At 39.9% G+C, this 12,744-nt stretch overlaps 1 protein-coding gene across 1 annotated transcript; it reads left to right on the top strand.

The window, feature by feature from the left end:
- Positions 1-3,622: 3,622 nt before the first annotated feature.
- pi15a (peptidase inhibitor 15a) lies at positions 3,623-7,651 on the top strand. Its single transcript, XM_053342667.1, has 5 exons — positions 3,623-3,898; positions 4,862-4,980; positions 6,124-6,256; positions 6,348-6,463; positions 7,516-7,651. The coding sequence occupies exons 1-5, from the start codon at positions 3,623-3,625 to the stop codon at positions 7,649-7,651; spliced, it is 780 nt and encodes a 259-aa protein (XP_053198642.1).
- Positions 7,652-12,744: the final 5,093 nt, after the last annotated feature.

The raw sequence follows: 12,744 nt of genomic DNA on the forward strand, positions 1-12,744 counted from the left end.
AAGCTGGTTAGCTGAGAAATAGAAACAAAGGGGAACAGCTAGCTTAGCTCTTCCCAAAGGTAAATATGATCTGCCTACAAACATCTCTAATGCTAATTAATTCACGTTATATCTTGTTAGTTTAAAATAAAAAAACAAACAAAAAAAAAACCTCAGGGTATAAACGACACTGTTGCAATTTTAAGAGGAGTTATGTTTCCGATTGTTTCCTGGAGTCTTGTCATCAATGTGACATTGCCAGGCTACAGGCGGAGATTCCAATAAGTCACTGGTGATGAGGTAGTCTGGCACATAACCGAGCCAGACAGAAGAAGACTAGCAGTTTCCCCTACTTTTTGGTCTTTGTGCTAAGCTAAGCTAATTGGCTGTTGGCCAGCCGTAGCTTCATATATTTACTGTACAGACAGGAGAGAGGTGTTGTTCTAATCATCTAACATTAACTTTCAACTGGAAACCAAAGAAATACATTTCCCAAAATGCTGAATTCCACTGAAACAACTTGATCATATATGCTAACTATCTCATCTTTCAAAATGCTGCGGAAAGTTTTGATCTTATTAGACCTCTTTTTCATTCATGCATCACATGCTGCCGATCACTTAGTTGCTTTCCCATGCACGGTGAATTCTGCCAGCACAGTAACAATAGCCTTGGGTGGAGTGCACAGCTGAGCTGGAGTCATGTGCTTTGATTGCTGGAATAGTGCATAGAGCAAAGAGCCATCCTTAGGAGATTTTGTTACTTATTGAATTGCCCAGGTCAGTACACTGTGCTCAAGGCCTTGGTCAAAAACTGTCTAATAAAACTTTTTTGCTATAGCTTGCTTGTGAAAACAGATGACTGGTTGTTCTGGACATGCATTGGACTATTTTACTGTAAGTGATGCTTCATACTAGTCAAAACCATGGAAATTCTATTTACCCAGATTTTGTTTGCACTTGAGTTTTGAATTCTTCTGACTTGATTGGATATCTAGAAACATAACCAGTGCAACACTTGTTGAGTCTGTGCCTGTTTGCAGTCTGAAGGCTATTCTTCTTTCTTGCTTTTCCCTCTTGCTCACTACTGTCTGCACCTCATTCTGTCTGCTGTACTGGCATCAACACTGGGCTTCAAGAGGCCTCCGGAGAGGGGGAGAAGCATGGGGAAACTTGGAACAATATGTTGTAGGTAAATAAATGCTCTGTCTGAAAAAGAATGCCTTTCCAAAACGGACCCAGGCCCCTCTGATCAGCATGTGCCCCAAATAATGCCCCAATTATTCCACTGATAATATGATAATAATGCTGCGTCCTCTGCAAAGTCACTGGGTTCACTGTGAAAACAAGGACCAGCTCTCGGAGACTGAGGGAATATCATCTGGGGCCTTGAGGAGACTTCATGTGAAGAAACTGTGTGTGTGTGTGTGTTTGTGTGTGGGAGAGAGAGAGAGAGGGAGAGAGGCATACTGTAGAAGCATAGTATTCTACTCTCTCCCAGTTCCAGCTTTTCAAGAGCAAAGCTAAAATTTTGAGTCCATTGTTTAGTCTTGGATGAGAAACCTATGGCCAAATAAACATTAAGATAGTGTGAAAAGCTGTGAAACAGGTGGACGTCAGCTAATCTGATGATATGCATTATAATATGGCTATAAACCTGGGGATATCATCGCTGCACTGTGTCGATCAGAATCTTTGGCCGGCAGGCCGATGCTGGCTGGAGAGTGGCCTGACTATTGATTCCAGATGAGAGGATGAGTCAAAATACTGAGCAGATGTGATGGTGCAGAGTCATTATAGTGAGCAAGAAAGCACATCTCAAAAGATATTGAATGGGTTGTAGGTTGTTGAATATAATTCTGTGGAAATTGTTTTAAGATATGTGCATAATTTAGCAAGTTTTTTTGTAAAATCAATGCCTAAATTAGATCGCTTTGATTTTCATCTTTACAGTTTTCAGAGTTCACTCAGAGGTAGCTGATAGTCTTTTTTAGTATAAAATGAAAGCTGAAATCCTATGCATCCTCATGGAATCCCTGCTTATCCTTTCTGGCCTGGTAGGTAATAATAAATAAAGCCAACATCGCATCTCCAAACCTCCGGCTGACAATAACTTCTGAAAGATTCTCCTGTTTAAAAAAAAAAATCAAGATTTATCGGGGGAAAAGACTATTAGACTACACTATTTTAGCATTGAGGATAGAACTAGATCTAGTTTCGGAAACAGAAATTTTCAACTAATCTGTCATGATTGATCCTCTAACTATACTGAAGATGTGCAGCAGTGGTGAGAAAGAGCTGAAATGTATGGATGAAGTGCAACTGAGCAGAAAATATTTTCTGTGAACCACTCATGAGTGATATATCCCTTCCACCATTCCAGCAGCTGAAAAGCCCATCACTTCCAAGAGGATTTTTGGGGAAAAGAACAGTTGTCAGCAACAGAAGAGGAGGAGAGAAATAAAGTTAAGAGAAAAAAAGGAGGGGGGTTGTTCCTGCGTCACGTTGCTTTAATTTGTTCAGCAGCTGCCAATGAAAATGATGACCTGCAGAAGGTTTTTGTCTTTTTTTTCACTTGGCTCTGCATCTACCCTGGCAAAACACACAGCTGGAGCCACACACTGAACAAGTGTAATCTTTATAGTATAATGAATATGACAAAGAAGACTGATAAGACACATGGACCCAGCTCTCACGCTGATTTGACTAATAAAACTGCTGGCTTCCACCCATGAATGGATGTTCCGACCAATGACCAGTGGGAAGCACACAATTTATCACCTGCATATGAAACTAATGTGACAGTTTGATTGCAAAGAACTATCAAACTCTTTAGTCAAGTTCATTCAATCAATTTAACTAATTTACTTAAGATTGAGGGTCCATATTGAAAAAGGTAACATCTCAAGTATGCAGTCACACCTATATTACATTCAACATAAAACACATTAACAACATACATGTAAAATGGTATCATCCCCAGCTGAGAACACATAAAGAGCTATTAATGGGTATTAAATGTGCTCCATCCTGTCTGGTACTCTCAATTATTAATTTGCTTATGAATTGTCCTTTCACATTCTGCAGCTGCGCAAACCTAAAGCAGATGTCTTGATAAGAATCGACATGATTTGCCGGGAATACGGGTTAGAAGAAACCAAACACAGAGTCTCCAAATGATGCTGTGTTTCAGGTGACAAGGAGGGGCTGTGCGTCTACCTCCGAGGCAGGCGCACTTCCTTCATCGTCCACAGCAATATATAAACCCGCAAAGAAGGACTTCTCCTGAAGCCCTCACACAGTTGGCTAAGCGCAAAAACTCCTCACCAGTAGCCCTCCCTCCCTCTCCAACCCATTACCGAGGCTTTAGATTGTGATACATCCCTGGCAAGGCAGGCACAAGGTAACGCTGCTCGAGAAAAGGTAAGACCAAAGATTGTGTGTGTGTTTGTGTGTGTATGTGTGTGTGTGTGTATGGCGGAATGTCACTGGAATTTCTGCCCTGCATTGCAAAGCACGGGACTTGTAAAGATTGCTTAGTCGGATCTGTAATGTGCGCTCAGTACTCAAAGTTTGTCTTTTGCTTTCTTTCCAGATCAGTCCAAGGCGGGGGATTTTCTGTCTGCAGTTTCTTAAAACCAAACATGAAACCTCTGTTATTTGCCGTAGAACTAATACTCCTTTGCATATCTTGCCGAGCAAGTGTATTGGCAACGACTATTCCTACTGTGTCCACATCCTTGCCAGCCGCCAATTTCACCAGTCTTGGCGTAGCGCACAGCTATGGAACAGACACCACGGCTATTTCTAAAACCAGACGGAAACGTTATATTAGCCAGAACGACATGCTTGCCATTCTTGATTACCACAACAAAGTAAGAGGGAAAGTGTTTCCTCCAGCATCTAATATGGAATACATGGTAAGTGAAAGCTTTCATTCAAACTTTATTTTTTTTTTTATATTACCAACCGATGCATGATTTCTACTGGGCTCATATTTGCTTTTACTGATTTGGTTTGTGTCCAACCTGTATAAATCAAGCAAAACAGCTAAAAGAAATAACATGTCATGGACAGATCTTTTGGTAGATGCTGCAGTGACAAATATATTGTAGTTTCTTGACACTTTCAGCTGTTCAGCAGATTTCTCTGTTGTAGACCACCAAAGTAATCATTTCCAAAGGGAAAAGGGGTCATGTATGGTACCAGTACTCTGCTGGCAGAATGATATGGAGAGAACAATAGTAAAAACACTTGTAAAAATGTTAAATGTATGTTTCATGTATACATCAAATATCATTTGGTTATTTTCTATAAAAGTCTATAGTGTAATGTTAATTTAAGTTACAAAGTTAGCTGTATGATTAATGTACTTCTTGAGCTGACAACAGCACCTGAGGCTGATGTTTAAATTTAAAAACGGGGCACAATATTAATTCTCTGTAGTTGCGATAAGTAGAATAAACTGTAGAATGAAGTCATCAGAGGAAGAGATTCCCCATTACTCCAGTCATAATCAATTCCCAATGCAACCACGTGCAATGGGGTGTTGACAAGTTTGGAAATCCTACATTCTCTAAACCATCATGTTGTGAGGCTATCCAACTTTCTGTCACCATGCAAAGGTCTGCTGTGTAAAAGTGTTACATGGAGGATGAAGCAACTGAATTACTCCTCTTACGTAACTGTTTTGATGGATGACTTGATGCTTCTTGCCATGGTAACACCTGTAGCAGTGCTATGAACTCTGAAAGTGCCGACTCTTATCTCACATCTCACTGCTGAATGAAGCATAGATGGAGAAGATCTGGTGTGTATATTTTCCATCAGTTATGTAATAGGTTTCCATGTTCCCACCTTGTCTGTGTGTGTGTGTGGTTTAGGTGTGGGATGAAACTCTGGCTAAGACAGCTGAGGACTGGGCTCAGGCCTGCATGTGGGAGCATGGACCACCTCACCTTCTCAGGTTCCTGGGTCAAAACCTCTCCGTCAGGACAGGACGGTGAGTGGCCTTTGACCCCCTACCCCCCACCCCCACCCCTCTCCTCCCCCGACATCTGCTGCTCCTCTCAGGGATGACTCGCTCTCAGCAGTCATGGTCGTAGCCCCCTTCTTTTTTCTCTTAAAAGTTTTTGCACTGTGACCTGGTGACTGCTTGAGGAATGCTCCTGGGACCCTTCAAATAAACAAAAGCTGTGTTTTCAGCCATGACCCATGAGGACAAAGGAGCATCCCTTCAGTGGGTCTTGACTTTCCATTTGGAAACACACCTATTGCTATACTTTAAGATTTTATTGAGGCTCAAGGGAGTACAGCTTATTCTGACTGTTCTATTTTCCGAAAACACACTAAACCTAGTACAAGTAGAACGCTGCAATTCATTTTTGAAGGCAAGTCTGTATTTCACAGTGCAGAGCATGTTGGGATTTCATCATTTTGGATCATCTTCAGATTGGCCTTGAAATCTTGAAATTTAGCCAGTTTCTCAATACTATTTCTTACAGTCATGTATGTGGTTTGATGCTGCAGACAAAGTGTTTTGTATTCCTGAACCTCAAATAATTGTATTGTTATTGCGGTCAGAGAAGCTTGAAAAATATAGCAGATGTTCTAAACACCATAACAACCACCATTTAAACAACACAGTCTTTAAAGGCCCAGTGCACCCTGGGGCAAAAATTTTGATTTAAAAAAATAATCTTGTCTTTATCTGAGCTGCATGTCCAAGAAATTCCAGGAATCAAAAAGTAAACATAAAACCAAGTATGATTAGATGATGGGCTTACAGTAGATTCTGGATGTACATGCTGTAGGAAGAAATTGAAGTACTTAGAGAAAATGTACACAAACATGAAAAGAACAGTTATATTCAAATGTTACATACACTAGAGGAGAGCCAATATTTGAAACCAGGAGCTTCTTACTGTGCGCCATAGTAGAACTATAAAATTAAAACTTTGAGCTAACAACAATTGAAGTTTTTTGTTTTTTGTTTTTTGTTTAAAAACATACTGCTTGATTTTGACAAATTTTATTGACAAATCTGACCCAGTTGGCATATCACTCTCAGCCTGGTTGGAGTTATTTGTTAGAGTTATACCAGATGTTGTGATGTTAGCTTACTCACCATGTCTTTTGTTCACAGCTATCGATCCATTCTTCAGCTGGTGAAGCCGTGGTACGATGAGGTCAAAGATTACTCTTTTCCGTATCCCCGTGACTGCAATCCTAGATGCCCTCTCAGATGCTATGGACCCATGTGTACCCATTATACACAGGTAGACAAATGATTACAATGATGTGGAATGCCTATGAATCGCTGTAGCATTGTTATCTACTGACAGATGATCTTTCTTTCTCTTTTCGCAGATGGTGTGGGCAACGTCTAACAAAGTCGGCTGTGCTATTCACACGTGCCACAATATGAATGTATGGGGTTCAGTGTGGAAACGGGCAACGTATTTAGTTTGCAACTATTCACCTAAGTAAGTATACTTGGCTAGGTCAGGCATTACTGTATGGATCAGTTAAGGCCATCTCATGTTGTGTTAATTACATGCTGTACGGAGATCTGTTAATTCTAATGAACCTATTAACCTGATGACGATAGGGTGACGACAGGCTTAATCTCGACACAGACTGCTCTGTTCTGTGCTAAGTTATGAAATGCCACCCATGTTGCTGGGAGATTCAGATAACCTCAATACAAGCCTGTGAACAGGTACTGCATTACCAAAGCTCTTGAGACCTACAAAACAGAAGAAAAAGTAGCAAAAAAAAAATTCCAAGAATCAAAGCACGCTTGGACATGTGACTGACTTGTGACCTTGGTTCTTTAATCCCATCAGTTTGAGACATATGTAAGAGTAACACGCTCAAGACACTGATGACCTATTTTATTATGAAAAAATGTGACCTCTATTCAGATACAAGCTTCTGAGTGTAGACGTGACCCAGCCTTTTGCTCTGCAGAGGTCAAACTTGGTTTAGCACAATAGATATAGATATAGAGTCTTTGATACTAAACTGAAATCTGACTTCTCATTCTCTATGTATGTGTACATTAAATGAGTATAAATCACTTTTTTATGTTATACTTTACTCTTGAAAATATCTATTGTAGCTGTTCGGGAGCTTTCAGTCATATTGCATGATCTTCATCTGCAGAGAGAGTGTGCACAATTCACGTGTAAATTGTAGATTTTCTCAACAATTCTGGTCAAACTGAATAAACTCGCTGACGAAGACCATGTGATATGATTGAAAGCTCCAGAATTGTAACTAAGTGGAACATGAGCTGACATTGTTTTGTCAACCGCTGTTTCCAATGTCAGGAATTAATGTTTAACTTCAATATCTTCATTTTTGATAGGACTGGTAATCAGTTCCATTCACTTATTCCCTATGCACAAGTGTCTTTACAACCTGTATTTTAACATGTTTATTGTTTATGTACTTTTAGACATGAAGGATATTCTGATCTTGGATCTCTGGTCACTTCCAGGTCCATTCACACCAACATATTTCTGTCTTCCAGGGGTAACTGGATTGGAGAAGCTCCCTACAAAGTAGGTGTACCCTGCTCCACCTGCCCTCCCAGCTATGGGGGCTCCTGCAGCAACAACATGTGCTTCCCTGCTCTGAAGACAAACTACCTGCACTGGTTCAAATAAACACAGGTTTCCTCTCCGCATAAGCTGACAACCAGCAATACCACAGAGACATTATTCTAATGCCATAAGGATTTGCACAACAGTCGTGGACAACACTATTTTGTATATATGGCTTATTTAAAAACACAAACATACATTTGAAGGCAGCAGACGATTTAGTGTTGATGATTTGTATATAAACTGTAAATTAATGTCTTACATTTTTACCAGGATTTTTTTAATTGCCATGACTATTTTAATTGATGAACTATAATTTATGTGTAGAATGGGTCCTTAAACACAGTGTACATGCGGTGCTGCATACATGTTTTTTTATTTTACTATACAGGACCACTTTAACGTTGACAATGTGGTAATTAAGGACATAACACCAACATAGCTGCTCATACCTGCTCACTATGGTGCTATGGGCCTCACATCTTCATGTTGTGTGCTCTGCCTTTATAGGAATGTTGTGATATACAGATCAAAGCTTTGAACCTCAGAGGGAAAACCTACACTGGCGGTGTCAGCTCACTTGCTGCTGTCAGTACTACAGACTTCATACTCAGGCTCAGTTGTCACTCCCATTTGTGTCCTACAACTTATTGGCAAAAAGTTTGACAAAAGTGCACTTACTGTAAACTGAACTATATAAAACCATATAGTCTTCATTTTACCACCTGACATCAGCATAAAACTTTGTTACAACATTGACACAGTGTGTTTGCAGTTTAAATCTGCACCGTTTGTGTGTCATTACAGGCATTTCACCCTTTGGGGCATTTAATTCATATTTCATCTAATATTTCTGCTGGACACAACAACTCTGACCCAGATGTTTGTTTTATAATCATATTTGTTATACTGTATATTGGTATATTTTATACCAACTTAGTGATATATTGGACAAATCCATTGTTTATATTTTGTGGTGATCACTGATATATTTAGTTTTTCAGAGTTAGGCACTCTAGTGCACCTTAATTGTTTGGACATTTCCAAAATACCAGGAAATTGTTGTTTGTTTTGTACATAATCATTATACCTTGACTATCCTTAAACTTCAAGTATTCAATAAGTTATTCATTTTTATATGGGAAAAATATTTAATTGATATTAATTTTTGTATTGTTTTGTAAAAGGATTGTATATATAGCTAAACAATGTAAACGGTACTGTGTATGATTCATTTGCATGCCAACTTTTATGATGTTGAAAGACATTTGCTAGAATGTAAATGAACTTGATAGATTTCTATGAGCTAAGCACTAGCACAATAGTGGCAAGAAAAAGCCTGAACCATTTTCAAGCTGCAAGTCTATCAGAATTCCTTTTCAACCCGGAACAGTTAAACATATCAATAATGTAAACCTATAAGAAGCTAAAAAAATTGCTATTGGTACAAACTTTAGTTGAAAATAATGCATTACAGAATAGGAAATTAACATTTTCCGCACTGATTGTATTTAAATCAACAACAAGCTATTTATGCAATGAACTGCGCATTTCTTGTTGTGTTTTGTATTTGTAATAAAATGGTCTATTTTGATTGTGTTCTTTTTTTTTATTTTGCACAATTCCACCCATGTTGCCTCTGGCCTCAATAGTATCTTTGTCCATTGTTTGTGCTGTCTTGGCTGAGCTGTGTGAACTCTTCCTTGTGTCTGATATTGATTAGAGGTTGTTGCCCCCTCAGTTTTCTCCTTTGCTTCAACAGTGCCATTGCAAAGTCCTACATCCTGCGTATCAAAGGCTTAGAAAGAGCAAGGGAAACATGCCAGGGCTACAACTGAATCCTAATAAGAGATGGTTGACTTTGGCCCCGCCTGTCCATGTCTACACAAATGAACGGACAACTGATAGGGTTTCATGGGACTGTCTTGTTTGAGTTTGTCCAATGAAACCATTGACCTCACTGAGAGAGAGAGAGAGGGAGAGACAGGCAGCAGAATGGAATGCTTGAAGCAGAAAGAGAGAGAATGTGTGTCACCCCTAGACACAGAGACTAAATCAAAGAGTGGGCAAGGAGACAGACAGACAATCTTAAAAAATATGACATTTTCCTGCTGCTTTTACAGCTTTAGGCCTTTTGTGTGGACGATGATAGAGAAAGTAGCAGAAGCTTGGGAAAAGGCAGGGACAAACAGAGAAGAAGAGCTTTGGATGCAAAGCCGTAAATGCTCTGATGTGTTGGACAGATGCTCCAGTCCTTGCACTTTTCTCCAGCTGGGATAGTAGGATATGGTTCTGAGCCAGCCTGCATCAAACTTAGATGCAGACTAGGGTTTTATTTGTTAGTGAAACATCTGTGTTAGCTCAGCTGCAAACTGGGCTGCAGAAAACATCTATCCAGGCTGAGATGCTTGCTGCTCCACTATGCACTTTGGCAGGTTGGAATACAACACCTCACATTTTAACGCTACACTTTGCATAGCGTGATGGTTTCAAATCACTTCCTGAATTTTATTAAGAAGTCTCATCTAGTCGAGCAGACCAGCACAGCACAATCCTTGGAAACGACCAGCAGAGCGTTTTCGAGGAACACATTAGTATGCATGGGAAAAATCTCTGTGCCTGGACTTGGAGCCAAACAGATGATTGGTGGATGTTTAAAAGGCACATCAGCGGGATGAGGAGCAGAATGCATTGATGAGTTAGACAACCTGCTGTTGACATTTAACTGGCTTATCCATCAGTGGCAGATGCAGATGAAAAGGTTAAGGGTACAGATTTGGGTCAGGACGCAAGTTAAGACCTGCAAGTGGAGCACAATCTCTTCATTTGGCTTTATGTTGTTTTTTTGGTGATACTCTATTGTTATTTTATGACATATCTTAAGTCTCCAGTTGCAACAGCAATAAATCCCATTCAGTCAGCTTATGCTATCAGACAGTGCCAACTTCTTCTGAGGCTCAAGATCACGCATCTGTGTGCTCATCCGAAGGTGCACCACTTTTTCTAACTGCACATGTGAATTACTGACCTGTCAGATACACTGTTATTGCTGAAACAGTTCTGTCTACCTCAAGCGTGAAGGAGGTGAAACATTTATTTGGAAAAAAGATGTAGACTTCATAGGGACCACGGCAGGCTGATAGATTATTAACAGGGAGTGGGTGAAGTTGGGGGTTTCCAAACGTGCAAGCAGCCATCCAACTCCAATAATGGTGAGAAGTATGAGAAAGAGGTCATACAACAGTTTGAGTGACTACAACACTAAAAAAGGGTGATCAATCTTTTTGCGGATGAAGTTTGTTGTGCAGTTGCAGGGGGAAAAAAAACCCTCCTTTTCTCTCCTTTCCTCTTTTCCATCTTTGTACTCTACAACCTCTCTGCCCTCCCTGACTTCAAGCGCTGAATGGTTGAAAACTTGGCTTGTCAGTGCCTCGAGGGGGATATCGGGCGAGGCCTCTTTCTAATTCGTTGTATTTTTCTTTTTCTTTTCTCCCTGTTGGAAGAAAAACAACTATGTTTGTTTTGCTCCCCTAGCAGCTCAACCGTCGGAAATGCAGCCTGTGCCCGGTCCAAGCCTCACTCTGTCTACAAACCTCCCTAAAACCCACCACTGCCACAGCAGCACTGCCGCTTGAGGACATCAGAATGAAGCTGCTATTAGGACAGGAAAAGCTGAACTTAATACTCAATGTAGGAAAACAAGACTGTAAATCTGGTCACGGACAATATCAATATTCACCTCGTTATTCAAGCATTCAACAGCTTATCTTTAGATGGTCCTGCAGAGGCAGAGTGAATGCTTGCATCTGGACTGATGTTTATTACCTGCTCTTGCTAGGGAGGATAAAACAGAAGAGGCAGTCCACAGAGGTTACTTATTGCCAAATAAACATGTCTCTTTGTTTAGATGCTGCATTGTTAGGTCAGATAGATTGTTGTCATTATGTACCACACAAAACAACAAATTACTATGATAAAACAAGTACAAGCCAAGATTCAATAACTTGCTTGTTCTAGGGATTTTAACCAAGTCACATGGTCTTCATCAGCAGTTGTCATGTAACTGTAGGTATTTAAACTTCCCATTACTCTGAGCACTTTAAGACTCCTTAAAAGTTTAGCTTGTTCAGTTCATTCAGGCCCTTAGACAAAGCAATTAAAAAAAAAACGACTTCAACTCAAGCACCACTTACTTGCTTGTTCTGAAGATTTCAGCTGTATCGCATTACATAGACAACAATTATGATTGAAAGTTATGTCTTTAGTTTCATGCTATCATAGTATACTCCATCTGCTAATGAAGGCCATGTGATACAGTTGAAAGCTTCGCACTTCCAGTCATTTTGAGCACTTCACACTGTGTGATACGGCTGAAAGCTCAGAAACAAGCAAGTGAGTGGACATTGAGTTAAGGTTATTAAGACAACAGGGGATTCTTGTTTTCATTTGTACATTGGCACTGCATTAAATAGAAGACACATAGAAAATGACAAAATACATATATATCATCATTATTAAAAACCAATCTGACACATTTTTACATGCTGCACAAAAAGCTTCCACAGATTTGCATTATAACTTTTAAACTAAAGCAAAGTGGCTGTTTTCATATCCGTAACATGCGCATGGGTCAGGTGGGAGCCTGTTGACATATGTGTTTCCCAGAGACTGATGTCAGCTACTTGAAGCATGTTTTGGGATCTCCTCAAATGTTGGCATGTACATGTTAAAACCCTTTTGCAACTATAAATCTCTTGGGGCAGCAGAGTTAACTGCAGGGCACGTTTTTGCACTCCCATCTTTTGAGTTGGATGCCCTTACTTCAAACAAGGAGTAAAAAATAACGTTTTTCACGTATACAAATCATTTGCGGTGTCTCAGGTGCCTATTTTGGGTCTGTAATGCTGTTTATTTAAGACATTTGCCCTAACATGTGGGGAAATGTTTCATTTCTCCCAGGTTTTTATGGTTGTATTTACATGAACCCCCTACATTAACAACACACAGGCAGGCAGTGCTGATGTTTCATGTAATCAGCCACAATGAAATAAGACACCATTTCAGTTTGAGCTGAATCGCTTATGTTATGGTCACTTTTCTCGTCTAGTGACTTTTCCTTGGCAAAGTAAGCTGCTCATATGGTCTACTAAAACATA

The sequence above is a fragment of the Scomber japonicus genome, chromosome 21, assembly GCF_027409825.1.
Source record: "Scomber japonicus isolate fScoJap1 chromosome 21, fScoJap1.pri, whole genome shotgun sequence".
NCBI classification, from domain to species: Eukaryota; Metazoa; Chordata; class Actinopteri; order Scombriformes; family Scombridae; genus Scomber; species Scomber japonicus.

What these genes read in the sequence shown, in the direction of transcription:
- pi15a (XM_053342667.1), top strand. Translation starts at nt 3,623, where the DNA reads ATGAAACCTCTGTTATTTGCCGTAGAACTAATACTCCTTTGCATATCT. An exon ending in CATCTAATATGGAATACATG is followed by an intron (nt 3,899 to 4,861) that starts GTAAGTGAAAGC and finishes TGTGTGGTTTAG; the next exon opens with GTGTGGGATGAAACTCTGGC. An exon ending in TGTGTACCCATTATACACAG is followed by an intron (nt 6,257 to 6,347) that starts GTAGACAAATGA and finishes CTCTTTTCGCAG; the next exon opens with ATGGTGTGGGCAACGTCTAA.